A 26,267-nucleotide genomic window follows, 5' to 3' on the forward strand; every position below is an offset into this window, starting at 1 on the left:
GAGTCCAATGAGTCACGATGCCAAAGGGCGTTTGTTAATCTCACATTTGAGTGGAGTTGAAGAGGGTTCGAGCGATACGATTCGTGTGTCCATATCTGCGTCGGAGGGTGCACATTTTCAAATGCCCCTTTTCACGCTTTCGTACGTTCCAGCCCTTTGACGTCACTCATCCACAAGTCATAGATAAAAGCGCGATTTTATCAACAACAAATTTATCGAGGATGAACACGTTTCGGGTTCTTTCAGTTTATTGCTCGAATAGAGAAACGAATCCGTGCGACTCTTTTTTTTCCTCGACGTTAGAAAAAGTACAGTAGAGAAATAACAAATTTTTGTTTCAATCGAAATACTCGACTCGATACAGCCAACAAAACGACAACAAACGGATTGATTTTGTTCCAGCAATTTCATTGGTAAACGCATAATTTTTTTTTAATTTTATTTCGATGAATAAAGTCACCCTTCTATCTGCTGAATTTTTGTTTAACAAAATGGATGTAGATTGTTCAACAAATTTTTTCTCTCAGTGTAGATTTTTGTTGGGAAATAGTTTTTTAGCAAAATGACAGGAAGCAAATGATTAAGTCTTTTCAAATAGGACACGATTTCTATCTCTCAGTATTTATATATCCGAACAATCTCCGAAAGGACATGAAAGGTTCTCGAGAAAGTGTAAAATCCCGCTGGGGCTCATGAGAAAAAGAGAGAGAGATAGAAGTAACAGAGAGGAACTAGAAGCGACGAAATAACTGGAGGGAGTTGGAACTCATTAAGTTAAATTGTCTCTCAGGATGAGCTCCCTTAATGACTTGGACTCTCCTTCCATCTTCCTCTCTCTCTCTCTCTACAATCAGGCAGCGCGTTCCTCCGATTCGCTAACTCGTCGCTCGATGTCTCATCCTCCACTCGCTAAATCTCGTATTTTAATGTTTCTATGCCGATAGGATTAACTTCATTTACATCAAACGTATAAAATAGCTAGTTCGCCCACTCCTTTCGAAGTATCATTTAAAAATTGTATATTCATTTTTATCCCCGTTAAACATTCGATTTATCGTGCTGCGCGAATGACTAAATTCCCTCATTGTATTAACGCAATCCCCTTGTACACTTCCGACACAAAATATCTTCCAAATGCTCAATCACTGAAACACCTAATCCCCGCTCATCGAGAATAGTTAATTTCGCGAATTTATACGAATTTTATTCACTATTTATGATTTCCAGCGGTTTATATTTACCGCAACGATTAACATCACTTTCTCGAGCCATCGCGCAAGCTCATCGTCTATCTCGGAGATTTTTTTCTCTCACAAACTTCAAATTTCCTCGTAATACGTTTTGGAATACTTATATACATGTAAATGAGAACAAGGTGACTACGCGGAGCGATAGGATCCCGGTGATGAGATTGGCAGGAGTGCCAAAAGGTAGGGGATATGTTGATGGGGTAGGGAAGCTAGATGGGGTGTGGCGAAGGGTGCGTTCTCCCATGCCAAGAGTACATCGACGCCGAGGGGCGAAGGACGTCCTCTAAATATGCTAATACCTTCATCGTGAGGTAATGAGTTCCTTCGGGCTCGACTTGCCCCAGGAAACCTGTCTATCCGTATATACGTACGTGCTGCTTCCAGTTTGATCCACCGTCGGACTACTATGCATACATATTCGCAAGCTATAAACACCAGTCAGCGATCGCTGTATAGAACGCGGATGGCGAGATGCATACTACATCGCTTCATTCCTCTCTCCCTCTCTCTTTCTTCATCCTTCTCCTCCCTCCCCGGCCTCGCCCTTCGCTTTCTTCCTCATCCTCCTTATACGCCAATCTCACTCTTCAATACCTTACAAGACCTTCGAAGCCCTGCTCTCGGGCTTTCTCACCATCGAAGCACATTTTCTCAAAGCTCCAGCGAATCCCGGCGATGATAGCGTGTTTACTGCTGGATTTCGAGCCTGGAGCTCTCCATCATTTCTCAGTCAGTATACCGTAGCTCCTAATAATTGTAGTGCTTATGCTAGTGTTATTTTGTTCAGTATTTTTGTTAATTTATCAAAGATATTGTGGCGAAGCGTGAATGAAGAATGATTTTAAATGTGACGTTAATTCTAAGAAATTGATCGATAACGTGTGTCGAAATTTCGTGCTTTAGCTTACACTTATAAATTGAGAAAAGTCGATAATTCATCGAGTCTGTTGTTATTCTTTGGTTCTGCGGAACTGCGTTTTAACTTTGGAGAATAAAATATCTCGAATTCTGGCTGACGAGATGAAAATGGTAGAAAGATGAGAGAAACGCCGTTGCACGATATTCTGAGAAGGGCAAAAAACGTCGGAGGATGTTCCGGGCGGGGGATTATGATAAATAAATACGGCAGGGTGGCCAGCTGGCACAAAAATCAACTTCTATTAATGGAGTTTGAGTATTTCCGGAATAATAACAATGAGACACGCAATCCTAGTCTCTGGATGGCACATGGTGAAGAAATACGTTGGGCACGGTTTAAAATGTATGAGAAATGAAAGCGTAGCTGCTTCATAGTGGAATGAGTGTGAAGTTGAAAAACGTTTATCTAGGAAAGGACGCGGGAAAAAAGTTAATCCAGGAACACGGAGCAGGCTGGATTTTCCATCCCCTCGGGTCAATCTCTCTCTCTCTCTCTCGTAATTTCCGCACATTCAACACGCGGGCTCTCTCGCTATGGCGTCAAGCATCATCCCCTCGCGTCGATCTTCCCCTTCGCCATCGCATCCAAAAGCTGCGCTCCGACTCTCCCGTCCTCTCATCTATTTTCCAACTCCTGTTTCGTGCTCGCTCCCTCTCCCATTTCCCTTTTAACCCAAGGCTCCCGAGTCGTTCATCACATTTTCAATTTCCACCACGTTTCCCGTTTCCTGCTGCTGGGGCTCTGCGGCTTCCTCTTTTCGATCGAGATTCCCTTCCTCGCTCTCGCTCTCCTCTTTTTCTCGCAGCGCGACGCCGCGCGATCGTTGGTTCTACCGATCCGACGCACACGTCCAATGAGCCTCTTTGGACTCGGCTTGCTGTGAGAACTTGTCCAGCAGTTTTCTCAGCCGCTCGTTTTTCCCTTTGGGCGCGCGCGGTGATTCGTACAAAATGACGGACGTCCTTCGATCATTCCTCGATGAAGTACGAAAAAACTTGGACCGCGTCTGAAAATAAACGGAGAGTTGAAATTCCTGGAAACACGAACGTTTGATAATCAGAAAAATTATTTAAATTCACCTCACGACTAAGTGATCATAAATAATTATTTCTTTACGATGTACTTGACGCTGAATTATTCATCATTTGTTTCTCGTTAAATCAATGTAAACGCTGCGTTTTTCATTCGTACGAGCGTGTACTCATCATCCGGGAAGTTTAAGAGTAAGAGTCAATAATATGTATTTAAGAATAAAAAAATAAAACAAAAAAAAAACACACACAGAGCGAATCAAAACTAGACCAGAGCATTTTATGGGCCATCAAATTACGTCGACCACCCCATAAAATACTTAAGGGGGCTTCCGTGTAATACTCTCGCTCACCGCACTCGTACCTCGATGGTTAGCTTCTGTTGGCCGTTTGTGCGGCTCGAGATCGAGGATATGACTTGCGGTTCTTCTTCAAAACTTTATCATTCTCTCGTGTCTTCATTTGTAAATCAGCTTATTTTGAGAAATTTCCTGAAAAATTGAAGGCTAATTGATCAAATTCACTATCGTTTCTCCCTGTAAATTATCGTAAAACCAAACAATCGAAAATTTTCGATGTTTTTTTGTCGATACCCAATCTCGTCGTTGCACTCGCGATCGTGCTGACATACATTATGATTTGTCGATCTAGAACTCGAGCACCTAAATACGGTTTGAGGAGTGTAAAGTGGAAAATACGAGGAAGATGACGTGGACGAGTCGGGCGAACCGCGAGTCGCGCAAGCACGCGCGCGAAACCACTCGTCGTTAATATTGCGCGACGAGAATAAACGTCGGCCATAATTCAATATTATAATTAAAGCCTCGTAACCATCCAGCTTTATTGTGCCAATTAATACGCGTCGTTAAAGTAATTGCTGGTGTTAGCTCTGTTTGGAGTCTTCGTCTATCGCGACTCGTAGACGCTGCATGTATACACTCTCACTTTATCCGTCATACATTTGTATTTATGCACGGATGTTTATATAATATACGGAGAGGGAAATGACTTTTTGATTTGTTGGTCCTCTCTGTGTGTCGTCAGTTTTTGCCTTTGACCAGCGGACTCCATTTAACCCGATGCTTGCATCCCTCGGTGTATCGACTCTCCGTTGAATCGCAAAGATTTCATACCTCGTATTCCAGCAGGCTGTCCCCGGAAATTCGCGCTATCGCGTCAGAGTCGCCGTATCGCAATTAAAAACTGTTAATGAAATATCATAAAAACGCGTAGATTGATATCGTGGCTTTTTTTTTGCATTCAAGAATCATCGTCGAATCGCCCGTCAAAGGCGCGCCTACTTTTTCCTCATTTTGTCATCGAATTTCGATATTTTTGCTCGTTCAGTTCATTACCATCTTACAATTTAACTAATGAAATGAAAAGTAGCATAAGTAAATTGAAAACGAAGACAGCGCTTCTCTTCGAGCCTGCTGCCTCGTGATTTACGACACTTAATTCGGATGTGCTTCTTTCTATCTCGCATGCCGAGAGAGTATACACGAAGCCGCCTCGACACGTCGGCCATATAACCCAAGCGCGCGCGTATACTCGTTTTTTCTTACCTTTCCTTCTCGTATCCTGTATCGCGGGGAGCCATTCAACGCGAAACTCAAACACGACACGTCGGTCATTCCGATCGAGGCTCGCGAGAGCGCATGTCCGGGACCACCCGTTCGCAAGCCAAATTAGAACCCTCCACGTCGGTTCGCGCGTCCGACGCGCACTCGCATCCGTGAATCTTCGTATTGCCAATATGCGCTACCGCGCGACGATTTTACATTCGATGTTCAAAGCGATAGCGGGGGATGGATATAGATCGCTGAAAAATGATGTTCAGAAGGACTTTTCAATGAAAATTTCATGGAAATTGTTGAAAATTTTGAACAATCATTCAATTCTCGATAACGTGACTGAAATATCACATTTCTGCGCCAATAATTTCCGTTATTTTGCGAAAAAATTGACGTTATTCTACCCAATTTTTTTTTCCGATTTTATCCCTTTATAAATACTTGGGTTTTTCTTTCTTTTTTTGCATTCTGAAGAACCTCTACGACGGTTTAACTGTGCATGCATTCATTTAAATGCTGCTAATTGGCCATAAAAGCCCTGTGCCGAAGACCCTTGAGTTTGTGCTCGCACACTCGCATAGATAAATCAAGTTGTTCGCGTACACTTTATAAGCCCAGAACGTGCGTGCCTCGAAAACGACACTGTGATTCTCATTACCGCATCCGGAGCTCCATAAAAAAAAATGTCACACAGAACATGTCCCGAGCAACAGTATAAAATGTTGGAATGTTTTTTAATATTTGATCAGATTGAAATAATGTTTTAAATGAAATTCGCAGATGAAATATTCTGACAGACATATTGAAAATATTCGCAAAAAAGGCTTGCAAGTCCGACTAAAACGTTTTCGTTCTCAGTGGCGATGCGACCGGGGAGGAAACTTGCAGAGGAATCCTCGTGACGATCGCCGTTTGAAAAAGCTTTAATGTGCTCGAACATTTAAGGGTGCAATGTGGGTGCCCTTGAACCGGAATAGTCGCTCATCGAGCGAACTCGGATCGAGTACCTGTTTCACAACTGGGTTATATTCCATTATATTGGTACGCATCGTTTACAAAATTTTCAACCCCCTGATGCTTTCGCGCTTTGGTTATGCTCTTCCGCGAGAGAAAAAGAGGGCTATGCGGCGGGCGAAAGAGAGACGGAGAAGCGAGCTGGTGCCGCGCGAGCAGTGGCAAATATATTATACCTCTCGTAAAATTAAGTTTTTACGATCATTTTATGGACGCTCGGCGGCCGTCGATCCTCTCGAGCACGTTGCGTTCATTCTCTAGTCGCTGCGGTGGCTGCAACGGGCACCCGCGTGATACGGGGCACACGCGGGCCCCACAGATATGCTTTCCTCGATCGTATATACACTCTCGTCTTTCGCATCCACCCGGCAAAAAGGCCCACGCGCATACCTTCTATTTCTTCCTTTCCTCGAACGCGCTTTTTTTCAATCCAGGATCCTCGCGTCAATATTCTCTGACGGACCTGCTGTCACATTTCTGTATACTTGAGCAGTCATTCGCGCACGCCCGGTGTCACGTCGAACCCTGCTGGAGAAATGATATTGAAAAAATAAACGTGCGAATATGAATCAGAGGAACGAAACAGGCTTCGCATTATTATTGAACTTAAAAATTTCATGTCCACGAAAGTTGCATCGAATTTCGGGCTCATACGAAACACGAATCCGATGAATACGGAATTCGAATGAATTTTCGTCGCTAAGTTTTTTGCTATTTTTTGGTGTACAAACTTTACGAAAAAATGTACTTTTAATGTACATTTTATGATGCGTGTGGTTATTTTTATTGAAGGTCGTGCGTATTATATCATATCGTAAATATTACCCCACAGCTGTTTCTATGTATTGCTCAAAGATTTAATCCTACACCAGTGATTTAATATGTTGTAAGATATTTTTAAAAACCTCTTACTGACGAGATATACAATTTTTAATACATTTGTCCCTGTGTTATATAGCACACGTAATAATGATGGTAATTTCTTACCGTGAATCCACGGGTGTAATATTGACTCTGTAATTTTTCGAGCGCGCGTGCCCCTATTTTTTCATAGCTACAATTGCAAAAATTTGATTATACATTCATTCCAGTTTTATGCTGTATTATTCACTCGCGCATCTAAAATCTCGACTTTTACAAACGCTTGTACTTTTCATTTTATTTTTTATCCGCACGTTCGTTTATGGGCTTGTTAAATTTCTCCTACTTTCATCAAAGAGCCCGATTTTTCACTGCTGCTTCTTATCATCGTTTCCCATCGTAATATCACAGTTTTGTACACTCTTGTCCGCGTGCACGTGAAATCTTGCGACGCTCCATTCACAGTGGTGCTTTTCAAGCATCGTCCTGCTATTACAGCTCTTCACTGAGCTGTTTTAGATCTATAATTATATACAGCACACTCGGAATATTCAACATACTCGTCAATTACGCCTACCCAGCTTTTACGCTCGAATATCAAGCCCAGACGTCATAAAACTCTTCCACTTTTAAATATAAATTGCATGGCAACGAGAGCACTATTAATTACGTTGCTACTGTACACGTGTAAATCGAATTTATTATTGGTTCGATGAGTTAAGAAATATAACGAGCATAGTACACGTCCATTAGGATTTTCATTCAAGGATTTACATACTTTGAACTTTGAAATCCTCACAATGCGCGATTGGCAGGCACTTAATTTTGCAGGATTTTCTCGACGAGTTTGTTGAATTAAAATTCTATGTTTACGACACAATTTTATCAGACACATTCGTCGACACAACACTCGTATTCTCGAACAAACGATTTTGTTTACTGCTTTGACTTCGGTCGAAATGACGATTCTTCAGAACGTGCACGTATGCTCCGCAGAAAGAGTGAAATACGAGTGACGTCGAGATGCACGCGAAATTCACTCCGAAGACGCTTTTGACTTTCACTTTGACAACAACAAAAAATCGAGAAGAAATTTCACCTCGGGAATTTGGGTCACCGGTAGGCTCCCGATATAACGGCACCGAGGGCGCAAAACCTTTCTCACCTCCCTTTTATATTCGGCATAAACCCTCGGCTTCCTTTCAAATTTCTACCCTTTTTTTCATATGCTTTTTCATTCGAGTTCGACTGAAAGTTTCTACTCTCATGTTTTCCTCCTTTGTTCCCTTCTTCTTTTCTCCTGTCTTTTCTACACTATTTTCTCTTACACGTCTCGAGTCCTTTATCGCGAGGTGAGATCTTATGCGGACGAGACCTGAGTTTCCATTTCCAGAGGCTAACATATATTATTTTAGTTGAATTATTTATAGAATGCTCTCTCGCATCCTCGCTGTCGAGAGATAAGTCAAGGAGGGAATTCTGATATCGGCTCTCTTTCTCTGCTTTTTGTCCGTTTTATTAGTCGGCTAAAATAAATGAATAATATTAAGCAGCGTCAGAAGAAAATTGATAAATATTATTCGTTATACGCACACGTCCCACATGTTCCTAATCGTTATTCCTTAATTTTTGTGCAGTGAGCATTTATCCTTGTAGCAATAATTATTTTTCGAAAAAATCTTCCACATTATCGCCACTGGATGGCCAGGACTTTTCAATTTTATTACCTCGGTTATTTCTTGTGAAAAAAAAATATGAAAATGTATCCCCCGGAAATTTTTTGTGCCACGAGCTTGGAACTCCTTTTCCACGATCAGGTTTTCGCACATGGAGGAAAAAATAGTGAAAGGATCCAGCGTGCTCTCCTTACGAATTGGTGGTTCAAGACCCTTCAAGCGAAGTGATCGAGTTTCGTAATAGGAAAAGTTCGATTTTTTCCAATTTACCTGAAATTTTAATATTTTTCGTTACCCTCTGAAATTCAGTTTTTTATTTCTCTTCAATTCGTCCGTTCGTATAAGCTTTGATCCTCGAGCAGAGCCTTGTCACTTTTGTAATATTTTTTCTGCTCAATGGTGCTTGGAAAGTCTCGTGGCGATAAGAAGAGCGGCGCATACACGTACGAAAACGTATACGAGCACGGCTATCGACCGATATTTCGATACAGAGCGAGTACATGGGCGGGGAGGAGGGGACTGGCTTCTGCTGAGTTTTGGAGGCATCTGGATATTTCGGGTTTGAGAAGGCGTGGCTTCTCTCGATCCGAAGCTCTCTGCACTTTCTCATGTTAGAATCAAACCACTGCGTGTGCCTTCGCATGGCTACTCTTACAAATTCATTTCCATACAGCAGCACTTTACGAAATATTCTGCGTAATAAATATATTTCTATGTTTATTATCACGATGTTTGATCGTGGCAGACTCGGAGATCCTTCCGGAATGGCAATCTTCGTTTATCGCAATGGATGAATTAACCACGCTCCGTAAACTTCTTTTCCAAGCCCCACAGTCAACTGCGCTCGTCGATTTTCCCTGCGTCTCAAAACCGCCCTATCTTCGTTCTCCATTTTTCGTCATCCCTTTTTCATAAATTGAACGTTCCGGCAGTACTCTAGAAAACCGAGTTAACGAAATTGAGCTCTTACGCGACAACTCGGCTCGCGCCCGATCCTTCGAAAATCCTCCGAACGCGGAGCCGGTTCGAAGCTTCTCCTATTTCGGAGGCATCGTCGAGCAAAGCCCCGGGAATCGAGAACGAATTGACGAACAGAGCGGAGATTCAGCGTGAAACTATTTTTCAATCATCATCTTGAAAAACCAAATATTAATAAAATTCCAAGTTACTTTTCATTTCAGCTGAATTTGTAGATTTTATTTGAAATTTTTCAACCTACTTAATTGAAATAAGCTCCACGAGTAACGTATTAATTTCGTCGACTGTAATTTCATGAGTAGAATTTCGAAATTACTCCGAAATTATGACCAACATGAAATGTTCCATATCTACAAATAGTATAACAAAGTCCTCGAGCGTTGAAGCCATCCTCGACTAACCGCGTACACACACGCATACAGGAGATCTCGTAGACAACGTCTGTATAAAATAACCGAAATACCAGGCTCCACGACGATGAAACTTCATGGACAATTCCAGCGTTCGCATGGACGACTCTCGCCGCTTTCTCATTGTTCCTCTTCTGCCCTTTATGCGCCTCTTTCCTTCGCAATATATAACATCTTCATCCGAGTCTCTCACCATCTCATTCCCTTTTTTTTCTCTCTCTCTCTCTCTCTCTCGTGGCGTTATAGCACAACTGCCGCCCAGCGAAATAACCTTATTGCCAGCAACACGCGCCTGCCCATATCTCCACGCTTCCAGCTGCCTCTCCATTTCCAGGAGCAACTTTCGGTCTTTGCGCGACAGAGCTACAATGCTCTCGCTGGATTGCGCCGGCGAATACAGACTGACGATTTCTTTTTTGTTTCGTTTTCCTTTCGATCTCGCCCCCCTCCATCTCTGGAGACCATGCCAAGAGAGCGAAGCCGCATGTCGCACAGAATAAGAAAAGAAAATTGCCCTTCTCTAATGGCGTACACGTATATCTACTTGTATAAACGTGTACCTTCCCTCTTGTGTATTCTTCTCATAATTCCCTCCTCTCGAAGCAGCAGCCTCTCGAAGGGGCAAAATGAGGGATGAAAAAAATCATGAGAGCGGAGCGTTGTTGTATACATGAAAGAAGTGTGTCCCGCGTTGTGGAAAATCACTGGCGGAGAAGCATGCGATGCCTCGCTGTGAAGTTTCGTGAGATTTTTTTTTACAAGAGCGTTTTTCCGAAGGAAATACAGTTTTGAAGTAATCTGAAAGGGACGTTTTTCTTGGGATTTTTGCAGTGCACAAATTTCCATGACGTAAGCATTTTTGAATAACGCATACATTATTCATCGTCGAGATAAAAGGTTCGAATGAAATGAAGGGTCAGAATGTGTGTTGAAGCAGTCGACATAAAAAAGCTTTGGGGAAAATCCTAGCTCCGCAGTTCGCGACACGTCCCCGTCCTAAATTCCGCATAGCAGATTAAATTTTTTCGTAGATTTCTGTTCACAACATTCCATATCGGAGAGATCAGGCCTCGCGGAATATTTATTATCATAAAGAGTAAAAAGCTTTCTATATTCCGCGGGCATGGGGGCTGAGAAGGGGTTCGAGATTATTCGAGGCAAGGGGTAGCGCACGGCAGCGAGCAAAGGGCAAATGTCTGCAGGCTCTTGCGCTAGAAAAGATCTCGCAAGATGGTGGTGTGTGCGTGTATCATCTAGGGCGATTTCGCGAGCTAGTGAATTTCTGGAACCACTTAAAAGTTGGAGGCGAGCTATTCGGCCGAGTCGTGTATCTCGTGTACGGAGCTCTTTCTCTCTCTTTCCCTCGCTTTGTCTCTCTCCCTTTGAGCCTCTCTCGCTTAGACTCACTCGTCTCCATCTAATTTTCTCTTTCCTTCATCTTCGTACAGTTCAGTCCTGCCATATTGAACGCACACAGTCGCATAGTTGGCGCGCGGCTGTGGAATTGCCGGGCTCTCATTGGTCCTCGTGCCGTAGACGTTGAACGGCAGGGACGACGGGGGCGTCGTTCATCGCGGTCCTCGTGCCGAAAGAGCGAGAGAGACCGATCGTAAAGCGTCGAGAGCGAAGGGGAGATTACCCGGGGTGAGAGCGAGCTAAAGGGAGAGGAGAAGCATGCGAGGATAAAAGAGAAGGAGAAAGACCGAGTCCCATTGCTCTGTACCGCTGAAAGCCCCGTCTCGACGCCCAGCTCTCTCAAAACGGCACGCGTCACATCGCTCAGTTATGCTCGCTTGCCGCTCGCGTCTCCACCATCGACTCTCCAGTCTCTCATTTATTCTCTCTCCCTCGCTCCTCTTCCTCACTCCTCTGAATATTTCTCATTCTTCTCTCTTCGGTGTATCCTTCTCAACCCCCAAGGCGCGCTTCCTTCTTTCTCGATCTCCTTCCCGACCACATATACATACTTTTTATCTTTGATTGCAAGAAAAAAATCTCGTCCTATGGACCGATGAATTCAAGAATCCTTGGGCTACAGTCGCGCCAATCTTGCTTCGAGCTTCGTCTCTGGTCACATTTTTTCAACGTGTTTTAACTGATTTTTATATATTTTTGATGATGCGGCATGCATTGATCGAGTGATTAGTCATTTTAGAAGAGTAAAATCATTTCACTTCGGACGAGTAAAACTACGTCGAAAACTTTTTCTCTTCATAGATGAAAATGTTTTCTTCCTTTGGATGAAATCTGTTACAGCCACTCGACTGGGCAGCAAAATAATCCGATTCACCGCTCTCCTTTCACCGTCGTAGTTTTTTGCTTCCTCGTCGAGGGATACAGCAATGACGAGAGCGGGAACGCGAGGCTCTTATAGAATAAATATTAATTTTTGCTTCGCTCGTCGCCGTTTCTCCCTCCTGCTCGCAGCCTCACTTTTGCTGTCCCCCGAATAAAGTATTTTTCTGGCTTTCTCATTCGACGAGACAAAAAGGGTTGCTCGTTCGCCTGGCTGATTCTCTTTTTAACTAATGTAGTTTTTTTCTTTTTAATCAAGGCGCGGTACTACGGGCTTTAATTGAATTGAGCGAGCTGCGTAGCGTCGCGAGCCAGAGAGAGCGTTGTACTTTCTGTTTCTCATCTCCTGTTTTTTTCTTCTTATTCCCTCTTTCGCTCCTCTGTAATTTAGCCCGAGCGAAAAATAGTCTTGAGAAACGTTTCTCCCGGTCGGAGGAGGGGGGCTCCGTGAGAAGATTGAATAAAGTTTTCATACAAAGAGCCTTTCGAGGCTCTTTCGTTATATTACTAGAAACAAAAAGACTTTTGGTAGCGCTTCTATACATAGATCTTTTCTACGCGCACCGTACTTATTTCTGTTATTTTCGTGTTCTATTATTGCGAAGAGTTTACTATGTCGGGGATGCTGATAAAACATGTCGTATGTTCGTCACGTCACTAAATGGAGGGAAAGAGAAATTATAGTTGAGACTATTGATATGGGACACAGAAACTCGGAAATGTTTTCGTGTTATATTGCCACCGAGCCTGAAATTGAGTGGAGAACCCAAAGCGATGGACCTTTCGCGCGCGCGCGCGCGTCTCGTCTTCGTAGTAAAACCACGTCGTCGGGCGAATTCTCTCAATTCGTTCCGACATAGTTTTCCTCCCTTTACGCGTTCTCTCGTCTCAATTAATCTTTCCCTCCATCTGTACACACGCTCACCGGTCCGCTTATTCCTGCTTCGGACCTCTCTCGCCACAAATTCTTTGGGAAAAGAAAGCGGTTTTCCGGTCAAGCAAAAAGCAACGGCTGCACGGATCTCGGAGATTATTTCGTCGACGGAAAATCATTTGAGCAGAAAATACGCCGACATTGAGTCTGATCCGTGGACTAAATTTTTCATTCAAATTCCTTTGTGGTTAGAGCACGAAATCCACCCCTCGTTGAAATACAATGATTTTTCACGTAAGCCAAAAAAATAATGAGTTTGAAAAGTTTATTTTGCGAAGCCACATATCGTCTCTTTGAGTGAATGAACTTGTGTTTCTTTCTCGCCATTAAAACGCCGATCATTTCGGTACCGGCGCACAAGCATGCGCGAAAAAATCATTAAAATTCGGGATTGACGTTGCGTGAAATTAAGCGACGTCATGGCGTCAATAATTCACGAAAAATCCCAGGCGCACCCCTTCGCTCATTAACTAATATGCTAAAAAGGTTTCGCGGTCCAATTCAAGGTGACAGTAGTAAAAAAACGTTCCAATGTTCTCTGTGCCAACGAGCATCGATTCTGTGTTAATAATCACTAGACTCTGACTGCATATTTATCAGGACTTAATACACATGAGAAATAAAATGCCACGGTAATTCTGCAGAGCACGTTAAACACGCGAAATTCTCTCACAGTCGTTCACCAACGTTTGTATTTATTCGCGGATATGTCGTACAATTTTATTCGTAAATGGTCTACGATCGTTTTGATGTCATTGACGTACGATCAGAACGGTAGCTCATCGCGCGTTCACGCCAGTCTCGCAAACATACCAACATCGCTCGTAAAAGACGGGCTTGATTTTATTACCGATAAATTTGCACCGTGCGAAAGAGAAAGAGAGAGAGAGAGCGAGAGAGAGCGGGAAGTTTCGCAGTGTGCCGACGAGGAAGTTACCGTTATAAACGCGTCAAATATAAGTGCGTTCTATGATTTTTGTTGCACTTGCCTATTGCACGATTTTGGGTTTTGTCCCCCGCAGCACGCGGATAAAAGATAGCCTGTCGAAAAATGGAGGTAAAGCCACTGGCGGGTCTCTTGGAATTTATGCATTTGGGCGAGCGTCATTTTTACTTCGTAAATTCTAATTTCATCATTTTTCGTCTCTCGAGTAGAAAAAAAATGAACACGTCGAGGAGTCCAAGCGATAATATTTCGAGTGACGGAAAAACTTTCATTGCACTATCGCATGTCAGTGGAGGATTAATTTGAAGTGCTAATCCAGAACGACTCGATTACGAGATAATGAAAAATTCTTTGAATTCGTGTGGAAAAAATGTGATAAAAAACCTCGTTCACAAAAACACGGAGTTACATGGAGAGCCAAAAAACCGAATAGCTGATCTTTGATCACTGGAACTTTGTGTATAGCTCGACGCGTTCATTGCCCTTATCGAGGCCGATCGTTAATGTCACTTCGAGGACAGTAAATGTCAGCTGTGCGGTAACCATTGCGTCCTCCTCTCCAGGTCAAGGCTACGTGCGTCTATATTTCTCGATGCCTCTCTTATATTTATCTCCATCAATTCTATCAACTACGTTGATTATCGAAACAAAACACTGATATTGGCGACAAACGAAAAAAAAATCTTCCCCATCGTGTTTACCAGTCGTGTTCTTCGCTACAAACTGTAAAGTAAAAAAACAAAAAAAAAAAAGAAACAGAATCTGGCTCCTCGTAAAGCAACTGGAAATGTTCTTGCGTAACTGTTTTTATTAGGATTTAAAATTCATTCTACGTCTTGACGAGCTTATTCAATTTGTAAAAAATCCTCACCGAAAAAAACTGCCAAATACTTAAAATCCTGTGCGGGAGGGGGGCGGATTTTTAGGTTGCCATATTTGCAGCGAACCCTCGCTAGATAAAACATATCCATAAACTCGTGTATTTATATACGTTTCAAGTGCAGCGTGGAAAAGAGAAGTTGTGAAAGAGACTCGATAGAGAGAGCTTTCTCGTGTCCAACTGTAGTGCTTTGCCGAGCAATTTCTATTGGTAACACGAAAATACTGCGAGTCAGAGAGCAATATATTGCCTCTTTTGTGGTCCCCAGCTTTTACCCCGTGGGGTGTAGCATACACGATCGTGTGCCAGCCCTCTGTCTGGTCCCTTGCGAAACAGAACCCCTGAAAAAGGTTTCCATTTGCAGCGAGAAATACGACACGAAAAAGCAGAGAGCGAAGGGTGGAAGAGGAAGAAAAATTCAATTTGATCTCTCGCACCATTTTTTGAGCCTGCTCCTCTCTCGACACCGGAAAATATTGAAAAGTTGTTTCGCCTCGTTAAACATTGTTACCGCATTTCCATGACGATTCATCACTCCTGCCGAGATTTGTTCACGTAAGCAGACCTGCGCTTGTTGGTGAATAATTTCATGCCGGGAACCTGAGATCCCCGCTTGACTCGCGAGGCAACGCCCTGAATTCGAATGGGAAACAAAAATATTCCTCCTTTTCGTCTCGTCGATTTGTGTTTTATTGAGCAATTCATAAATCTCCTTGTCACAAAAAACCATTAAAGTACGGGCTCGTGGAAGGAACGCCTCAGCGACGAAAAATTCTGCTTTCTTTTCGTCGGAAAGTAAAAAAAGGAGGAAAATTGTACGTATTTATGTTTGATATATGCAGAGAGGAATCGAGTAACACATAACACTTCTTACTTCCTCGAGCCTCGATTCTCATATTCGCACACTTTAACCCTGTCGGATAATGTGTGCGGTCATAAACTCAGCAAAGTTCGCCCCTAGAGATTTGCCACTGCATTTCTCTCGCGTGTCGAGGATCCGATCTTGAGAAAGAGAGAATATCCGTATTTTCATCTCGATTCTCGAATCCTCAGACTCTTGACTCCACTCTCGCAGTGCTCGTTCGACATCCCTCGTGTATTCCTCCACATCGCACTGCCGATTTAACATTCATACGAACCGAAATGCTCCGAGGAAATACGAGATCCGTTTTCTTCCGGTAGTAAAAATCAATTGATTCGATTTTCTCCTAATAATCGAGGGACAATCGGAAAAGCTTTTTTTTACTCCAACAAAAAACTCGAGCTTTCGAATCTATTCGAACTTGGTCAGTTAAATGCGAAAATTCCTAATCGTTTGCTCGAATGCTGGAGTTAAAAATAACGGCGCTATTTATAAAAAGAAACAGATGCGACTCGAAATATATTAAGAATCCATAAACTGAGAGGTTCCCACTAAAATAAAGATTCCTCGTACGATGTCGCACGACTCAGCCTATTAAGTGAAAACATGTAATGGGACTTTATACCTGCCACGACATGAAGCATTAAGTTCTCATATAAAAGTCACGTCGACGTATAAGCTGTAACGTTACTCACTTAAAACATATACGCCTGATTATCGATCTAGATAAAGCATTTTTTGACAACATTTCACACTTTTACTGATTTTATACAATAGTTTTTCACACTTTGCCTAATTTTACTGGCTTCTTGATGATTAATCTGCGTGTGTTTTTTTGACTGTTTTTCTTCAGGCTGATATTTCCCCTCGTGAGCTTCTGCATAAAAGGCCTCAAAGTGTTCGGCGCCGTGGAGAAGACGTTCCACCCTTTCGAGCTGTGCAGCAGGTGAGCTATTTTCATGACGTGATTTAGTTCACGAAAAAACTCTAAAAATGTATTTTTCAGTCACAAATATTGAATGTTGATGTATTGAGAAATTCAATTTTTATGCAGCTTCTCGTGTCCTGACAATCTTCTATTAATCCTCGAAATGTTTCAGGCTCTCCCGCGTGTTCCCGCCTGCAACCCTGGCCGGTTTACAAGGTAGGGCCCATTCTTTTTCGTTTTTCTCATAAATTTTTCCTCTCTTTGATCGTTGATAGAATTTTATATGCAAACATGAGGAATGACACTTGGCAATCTGAGCGTCCGAAAGTTCCCTTTATAAAGAGTTCGTTGAAACGGCAGGTAATGCGTTACCTTCGACAACGTCGAATGGAATTATCGCCCCTAATTATTCGCGGCGACGTACGCGAAGCAGAAAAACAATTTTCCCTTCGATTCTGTCACTCTGCGTCGTATGGATTCTCGTTAAAAATTCACAGAAACGTTGTTACGATAATTTCAGTTAATTTACGTCGAAGAAACAATTAGTACGTGACAACTCAATCAGTCTCGTAGAACAGTTGTACCACTAAAACAACTCGAAGCCATTCACGACTTTTAGTGCTCTCTTAATGATATTGTTAACATTTTTGTAATTAGCTCGTTCGACACGTTTCTTTCGATTCGGGTTCACTCGACTATGTAACGTCGCTTTATAAAACACTAACGGGGATGTCCGCGATGTAGGGTTCCATAATTCGAGGTCTAATAATTTCTGGAGCATCGCCAGTACCGTTCAATTTTCTTACTTTTATGTCAAAATAATTGCCTGGCATGCGCACATTTAATGGCACAAGTAGGAACAAAAATTCAAATTTCGAGATTTCTGAACGTTGTTTTGCTCAAACTCCGGCAGGAAATGGTATTTCTTTCGTTAGATATTCCCGAGTAGTACATTGACCGTTGGGGAAGACGTTCCGCCGATAAGTAGTACGAACGAGCTGCACGTTTCGAAGTGATATACACACCGAGAAAACTCACAGAGTCCAACGAATTGCTCTCAAAACAAATGAAAAAATTCGAAACTTCGAGGCTCATCGTCAGTTCAACCTCAAGATTTATTGAACGGTACAAAATAGAATTTCCTTACTGAGATCACAGCGCAGGGTAGTGAAAAAATTCATAACCAGGGGTAAACCTGAGCAGAGACGCTGGCGGGACGAAACGTATCGACGTCTCATTGGGGTTGCGCTACAGAGTTCTTAAAAGTGTGGAGATTTTGGTTGTAGAAGCGGACGAAGAAAAAGGTGGAGGGTGTGTTCCAGGAGGTAAACGACGATACTTTTGGGGAGTGGTTGTGTCGTAACAGGTGTTGAAGCGCAGAGAAGATTGAGTCGTTAATTAATAGCGGAGCCGAGTGTTTTTCGTTGCGATTGGACGAATTCTGTGTCTTTTTTGTTGTCAAATGATCGCATCGCCATCGAGTTATTCTCGAATGTGTTCACGTGTGTGCGTGGGTCGAGTCTCGTGTTATCCGCGGACGAAACGAGAGAAAGAGTGAGAGAGAAAGGGAGTCGGAGAGGCGTGCTGCCCCGAGTTGTTGTCAGACCATTTTACTTTAGTGCCCATAAAAGTACCGAGATTTAGACTGCACAATACACCCGTGACGTATTGCCCTCGTCGGTAGCGTTGGTCGCTCGCGGCCTCGTGTTCTGCTCGTAGTACGTGGTATATATAATACTGAACGCGTTTCTCGTCCAACACGGAATTCTCTCAAGTGCTATCCGATCCCATTGCCACAAGAGAGCCTCTTGGGCGCGCGCGAGCAAGAACCCGCGAATCACATCGCCGCAAGGGGAGCTTTTTGTCACCTTAAACTTTGACACGAGGGTATAAAAGATCGAACGGAGGAGAGAGGCGTTCTCTCGAGTATCTCTGATCTTTTATTTTTTATTACGTCGTTTCGATCGTTGATTGTGTCGTTCATCTTCGCCCATAAATCACCCGCGACTCTCCCTGCTGTCGTAAAACTATCATAAGTAGTCGATCCAAACACTTGTTTCTTTCCGATTCCGAAGTCCGTGTCTGCCACTCGAGAACATAACAAAACTCGCGCGTAGCTTTTCCAACTCTTTCGGCCCTGCTCTCCGACTTTCTATACTTGAATTTCGAAATTGGGCCATCTTCCGAGATAAATCCGTAGCTGCAGAGCCGGCAAAGACCGTTCAAACTCCCGCGGGAATCTAATCGCTCGAAAGAAATCAACGAAAAACCTCCAACTTTAAAAGCATTACGCGAAAAAGACTTGTCTACAAGTTTTAATGGGACGTACGCATGAAATTTCTTTGATAAGACAAATAATTAAATGCACGACTACACGCGAGCAGCGTCCCGCGAAAGTCTCATCAACGGTGGATCCGAGCTTGGTGGGGTTTTTGTTGAAAAACGACTGGCTACGGAGTGATCGCTCGCGCGTGTGTGTGTGTGTGTGTGTCTGTCCGCGCGCGCACGTTTCCCTTTTGTATAAATATATAGAGATACAAAACACACACATACCGCGGTCGTGGCGGCGGTGGAAGGGGGGAAAAGATCCGACGACGGCGACGGCGGCGGCTCTTCGGGTTTCGCCTCGGGTTCTCGTATTCGCCGAGAGATCGCGCTCGCGTACCACTCGAGCATCCGAAGTTTCCGAGTCCCGTCGGGCTACGAGCCGCATCTCGAGCTCAGTTGTCGCTCAGTACGGCTCAGCCAGGCCAGCCGACAAGAAAGAGGGGTATATTTTTTCTTCGTACACACGTCTCTATTTCATGCGCGCGTGTTTGTGTTAGTTTCTGTACACACGAAAACTACCTGCGGTTACAACTGCCTCGCGCGTGTGCGTGTCGTACGGTCGTTGCTCAACTGCCAAAAAAAAACGAAACAAATAAAAAAAAAATTGAAGAAAAGTTAGCCTGTATCGGATTTCAAACTCCGGAGCTGTCTAGCAGAAACACAGCGAGAAAAAATTCATCCCCGCGTGCATAAACAGTAACGCACATCGGTGTATCGATGTGTACGTCATTTAAAGCCTCGGCGCACAATCTCATACCTCGAAAAAAGGGAACGTACTTCGAGGGATAGAGGAGGACAGAGGGAATACAGAGAGTGACAGAAACGAAGAAGGATAGCCCCAAATAAATAGAGTGAACGGCGGGTACAGGGAAAAATGCGAGAAGAACAAACAATCGTTGTGGTGTCTGATCATATACTCTCGTTAACCACTTGACCACTCGCCAATTTGTGAATTTTTGTGTACGTCAAGTGTCACACTTTGGTCATTGACTTTGTGCGCGATTTGACCGAGACTGGAAACATCGTTGTTGTAATTTCATCAATGATTTTCGTTGAGTGAAATATAAATATTTCGGAATCAGGATTACTCCGATAATTAATAGTGCTTTGGAACAGTAGTGACTGCACCATTGCTCTTTCCCCTGAGACTCGCGTACTCTCGATACACATTGACATTTCCGAGTATTATTATTTTCACAAGTCTTTACGATCGTCAACTTTGACGCGATACCTACAAGAATCTCCCGTCATATGATACTGTAATGCAGCTGTGCAGTACGAGAGTAGTTCGGTGCACAACGTTGTTGGCAAAGGAGGAGGCGGAGGAGGAGGAGGGGGCAGTGCTGGTGAAAAGCCACTCGTGGTTTACGCGCGGGACTCTCTAGCCTGTCCCACCAGTGAATATCACGACGTGCTCGCTGCACGTAGTGCTGTCGACGTCGTCGTCGTCATTTTCCTCTACCGAGGATTTGACGTATACATAGCAATCCGTTGGAAGGAACGATTCTTTCCTCGAGCGAAAATATATAATTACTTCGATTTCCACAACGATTGCCAAGTGTCATTCGATTAGGATTATACTCCGGGAAACACAAACCGAGAATAGCCCGATGAAACAAGTGTCACTTGATAAACGTCAAATCAATTGATGAAAAATCAGTAAAAAAAAAAAAAAGAAAAAGAAAGAAAAAAAAACAAGCCACATACACTAAAACGAAATATTTTCTCAATCGCCATACTAAAGTGTTGTGTGTTTTATTGTTTTTTCTTTTTGGCCCGACGCAATCAACAACTGCATGTGACAACTTGGATCGATTCTACAATCTGCGTTACTCTCAAACGTTCAAACGTCAACGAAAAAAACGACGAACGAAAATAAAATTGATTCTCGTTGACGAATCTCGCACGTGGCAAACGCGACCGGTCTCCATCTCTCTCTCTCTCTCTCTTTCTCTTATTTTCCACCCCCCCAACTAAACTCCCCGTAAAACGCCGCTCGTTTTTCTCTCATCGGGGTCCACTCGTCTCGGGATTACCCACGCGTCGTCGTTTCACCTCCGACTTTGCTCTTCCTTCATCTTCACCTACTCCCCCCTCTCTTATCTCCGGTGCTGCGACCCCTTCCCCTTTTATTCTCAACCTCCCGACCGATTCCAACTCCCCCTTCCACCTCCTCTTTGTCCCCCCCTTTTGCCACCCTTCCACCTGTCTACCGTGGCGCTACGCGCGCCTGGGCGCCCGCGCACACATCTCCACAAACGTACTTGTCTTGAACTCACACTCGTCGGATCCCCCTCGTGTGTGAACCTCCATCTCGCATACGATCGCCACCCTACCCTTGACTCTACCAACGCGCGCGCTCTCGCTCTCTCACTTTTTTCCTCTCGCTGATCCTTTTGCACCCTCGGCCCTGTCGCTCGTCGTCTCCTTCTCTGCGCACCCTCTGTCTCTTTCACTCGATCCTCGACTCTCCGTCCCGCTCTTAACCCTCGGTTTCCTTATTCCTCGGCCCGACACCGAATTCGCCTCTACCGCTGGCTCCGGCTGCCGTGTCTCGTATACACATATACACGGACACGCGCGAGCACACCACCCTACACTCTTGCTCCTTACTTCATTCTATTCTCGTCTCGCCATCCCCACTCGAAACTCGTCGCACGCGTTTGCATTTTTATTTGTTTATTTCCATTGAACCGTGCACGCAACTACGGGATTTTTTTCTCCGAACCGCTGTTTCGGCATCGTCCTATCTGTGAAAAAAAAAAATAAAAATAAAATAAATAAAAACACGTGGACTCTGTTACGGACTATGACAACGTTGAATCGTTTCGCAATAAACGCTGATTGATCAATCCAAAAACTATTCTCGACACGAACTTTTGTATCTTTCGAATCGTCGTAACGCACAATCGTGAACGATCGTTTCGATTGAAATACGCGCTGAATCAATAACAACGAACCGGGAAAATCGCGACGAATATTCGTCTTTAAAAACAAACGTAAAAATAAAAAAACAAAAAACGAAAATTCGCGACGCGATCGGTACCCACGATCTTATAATTGTGCCGTGGAAATACCGTCACCATCTGCACCATCGCCGAACACGTGGCTTGCTCGACGGCGACCCTGTACGACAATGTGCACGCGGCGCCGCTATGCGGCTCCGGCGTTGGTCATCCTGGCTCGGTCACGCCAATTGGCACAGCCACCGGAGCGGGGAATTCCACCGGGGTGACCTGGTGGGCCATGATGAACAGCAGCCTCTACGAGGAGAGCCCACCGCCAGTTCCGCCCTCATCTTCCATTGTAACGATCCAGCATCATCATCACCAACAGCAACAGCAACAATCATCGACACCCGGATCCCATCAGCAACAGCAGCAGCAGCAGCAGCAACAACAGCAACAACAGTCGACGACACCGACTTCACCGGGAGCACCGAGTTCGGGAAACGCGGCAACAGCTCCGGTAGCTGCAGCCAGTGGGAGCTCCACCTCGCCGAGCGCCTCTTCCGTTGCGAGCAACAGTGCGGCCGGACCACTTCACATACCAGCAAAGAGACTAACCGCGACACCGGCTGGTGGCTCGACCTACGGGGAAGTTCCTTGCGTAGAGCCGACAATCGCACCGGGCGGTGCGACCGGTGTCATAAGACACTCGCATTCCTCATCGGCAGGCTCACAAGGAGGCTGGAGTTACAGTCCCCACAATCCACAGGAAACACATTACGCTTCGGCGACACCCGGAGACGTAGTCCTGAATCATCACCAGTCATACGGTACACCAAATCCACCGACGTATTATAATCTCGCTGATCCAACCAGCGGTGGTAGCGGGCCCGGTAGCGGTGCTGGTGGCGGTGGTGGTTCAACGGGATCGTCCAGAGACAGCCGTAAAACGTCGGGCGGACTGACATTTTGGTCACCGGCTACAGCTGGCTCGGTAGCCGCTGGAGCCGGTGCGGCTTCGGCCGATTACAAATCTTACAATTCCGGAGGTGGTGCGTCGACGGCCACCTCGTCAGCCGGTGGTACCTCGAGCGGTGGCGGCGCCGTTACCGACCCTGCCGTCTCCACGTGCCATCAAAGTTTCTCACAGAGTTGGTGCAATTATTCGCCCTACGCGAGTGCGAGGCACCATCACGGTGTTGACACCACCGGACATCATCATCCCCACTCACAAGCCGGAGTTTCCTATCTCACACCATCTGCCGGCGACGATCGGGGGAGAGTCGCCGCTATGGTCGCCGCTGAGGGTGCCTTTCCACACGATGGCTATGGCAGCTTGAGAAATTACGCCCCGGAACCGGTCGCCTCGGGTCCCTACACGACACCAGGTAAGCATCGACTCTTTCTATATATTTCTTATTTTTTTCCTCATCCCATTGCAACGAAATTCTGCACTCGCTGTTTTCCTGCATTCCGCTTTGGTGAATGGTTTTACAATTAATATATATTTTCCCCATTGCGCAGCATTTTCATTTTCGACGCTACCCCGAGTCATCCCGAACGGTACATTCATCAGGATTTATCTCTTATATTCGTGTCGTACAGATCTATATATTTTATGAGAATCATGCTACGAGAAACGTGGACCGCGTGGTCTTTCCATAATATTGTCTTCTGTCCTTCGACCTTTTCGTCCCCCCCTCGGATTCTCTTCCGATAGACCCTTACAGAGTAACGCAGGGTCGTAAACTCTCGACGCGCTTTTCCTCCTCGTAATTTAACTCGCTCGTGCCGCTGGGTATTCCACCGCTAAGAGTGTATGTACACCGTTCGGTAACGCGCATGCATCGTAACTCCAACATTTTGATTGATGGCTCTCGGACGAATGATCCTGCTCGTCTTCGGTATGGAGGCGTTTTTTCTTATTTTTTTGTTGGTACAATACACGTTAGCGTTATTCAAGGAGAAACATTTTTTTCGAAGGTTCTTGGATTTATACATCGTAGTGGTAAAGAGTGAGGAAAAATTGGGTGCGAATTGAAATCGAGACGAAGAAGGTATCGTTGGGTGATTCACCGAACGAATGTTCGAAGAGCAGAGTCGATGAAAAGTCATGTTTATTCTCGGAATCAAAGTTTCCTCGGTGTTAGACATTTTAGTAATTTCAGATTCCCGCAAACGTGGCATCGATTCGTTGATGCTTTTGCGCGCGAGATAAAACAATATACGCGAGGGCCAGCGAGAGAAAAGGTTTTTTCGTCTCTGCTTTTTTTTTTTTTTTTTTTTTTCCATTCCCTCCGGCTCTCTCTTTCTCTCTTTCCATCGTTGAGTGGAGGCGGCAGAGAGGCTGCGGTGCCGAGGTTTATTGGCGGCCGTAACTCGTAAACCCTGGCGGGAGCGCGCGCGCGCGCGCTTCCCGATCAGCTGATCCGTTCCATGACCCGTACCGGTGGAGAGTCTTCGTTTTCTCTTCCTCTCCGTTAACGGTCTCGCCACTTTGGTGTTGTTTCAGTATATCGTTATACAGAACTTTGTTACTACCCGTTTCTCAGAGTGACCTGAGCGAACTGCACTCTATCGCCCTTTCGTTTCCACGGGATACAGCGAACAATGACAATCTACTATCGCACTCCTCGAAATATACGTTTCCTCACAATGCAGCGATTTTCATCTGGCGCTTTTCTCACGATATTCCCTCCTCGATATGACGCTTAACTTTTTTCTCCTTCGTTCTCAACGTTTTTTTTTCTTTTCAAATTTCATCATTAATAAAATGATGTTTTATTAATACAATTAGGTTTTCACCGCATGCACGAATCGCCTCGAAATTTGCAAATTTGCAAGTTGAATTTCAGCTCGAATCAACTCTCGATCTGTCCCCATGCGGCCGAGATTATCTTGGCGCGGTTGTATACCGCATACTTGGCATCGCGTATGTGTCTCGACGGCCTCTATAGGTATACCCATCGCCAAACCGCTTCTCCCGCTACCCGATAGATGGCAGCTGCATAATGTCTGCTCGTCGTTCTTACGTTATTCGAGGGGACTGGGGCCACGCGAAGTGGGCCGCTCCGAGTCCCACAGAGTACGAACGTACGAGTCCGCTGTATTTGCGCTCCGTGACTGTACAATTTGCTCGAGCTCCGCAACAATTTACGATCTCTCGTACCGTGGCTGCCCTCATGGTCGTATGTATTCATTTCTGAAACGTCACTCGCGCGACAATCTTAAGTTGCAGGCTCTTTTTAGCCTTGAACTTTTCTCTATCACGACGAAGAGCCTTGTAACAGTTTGACGATTGTTTCAATCCCGATGTGTAGGACGGAGCGCTCTGCAGCGGGCTTGTTGTTCAGAAAAAATCAATCGTCTTCATTTCGTGTCTTGTCATTCGTGAAAATGCAAAATATTTCATTCCTTCTTCAGCTCGTAATGCAGCCGAAGATATTTATTTGTTTTGCTCGCGACACACGAGCTTTGGAGAGAAAGAGTGTTCCTGGCAGCCCTGAGGAGAGGCAGGGGAGGATATCGACTCGACCAAAATCACTATTATTCTCTCGTCTCGCACGCGATCTCCGACCACCCCACCTTCTAACGCGACGAATAGAACCCTCTTAGATTTTCGGGATACGGGCTATCCGATCCTCCCCTTCGTCGCCCTTCTCTGACAATGTACACGAGCAGCGATCCAACTGCGGAATGTCATTATACCTGGGGGAATCGTTTCGTCATTGTGCCAGAAACTATTTCATTTCCCGGGTATTTTCTTCATGGCAAGCTTTCTTTTCTCTCGAGGACGCCAAAATGAGATGAAATTATTAGCCCACTTGACCCAGCTTCCACTTTCGCTAATTGTTTCTTGCAATTAAGAAAGTCTTGTAATATTTTTCTTTTTTTCCTCATTTGCAATATACTTTCTTGCGACTTTTGGTTCAACTCTTCGCTTTATTGACTTGGATAATTATCCTTCGGAATGAAAAGGTTCATCAGGCTTCTCTCGTATTTCGCCAAGTATTTTCATGTTGGCCTCAACTCGCTTGTGATTCACATGAGTAAGCTTCGCTAATTGGACCTTGCAGCTACCAGCGTTCCAATAACAGGTTCAACATTAGTATTTTTTCCTCCCGAATATCGATAAATACTTTGAGAAGATATTTTAATTAAAATTTTTTCGCTCTCCGCATTACATTGACAACTCGGTTAGATACGTCCTTTATTTGCACTATCGCATGATGCTTCAATTAACATTTTAATTAATCAAGAATTTACGGTACGCCGGTCAATTTGATCGCGTCCACACGTGAATTACCATGACATTAGCTCGGGAAGGCGAAAGGAGGGAGGGAGGAAGAGATATTACACGAACTGCAGAGTTAATTGATTCGTTACTCGATTAAACGTTGATCCGTCTTCTCGAATGTGTGGTGACGATACCT

The 26,267-nt window shown here is 44.5% G+C and overlaps 1 protein-coding gene across 4 annotated transcripts in view; it reads left to right on the forward strand.

Moving 5' to 3' along the window:
- Abd-B (Abdominal B) overlaps positions 1-26,267 on the forward strand; it is an 85,595-nt gene that overhangs the window by 52,557 nt on the left and 6,771 nt on the right. For 3 of the 4 annotated variants that reach the window (XM_043414221.1, XM_043414220.1, XM_043414224.1), the window contains exons 4-6: positions 16,484-16,576; positions 16,731-16,774; positions 22,092-23,222. In XM_043414221.1, coding sequence (XP_043270156.1) covers positions 22,133-23,222 — 1,090 coding nt within the window. In that variant the 5' untranslated portion in view covers positions 16,484-16,576; positions 16,731-16,774; positions 22,092-22,132. Of the gene's footprint in view, positions 1-16,483; positions 16,577-16,730; positions 16,775-19,278; positions 23,223-26,267 lie in introns of those variants that run through there. The other variant, XM_043414223.1, reaches the window with a different exon arrangement.

The sequence above is a fragment of the Venturia canescens genome, chromosome 3 (genome assembly GCF_019457755.1).
Source record: "Venturia canescens isolate UGA chromosome 3, ASM1945775v1, whole genome shotgun sequence".
NCBI lineage: Eukaryota > Metazoa > Arthropoda > Insecta > Hymenoptera > Ichneumonidae > Venturia > Venturia canescens.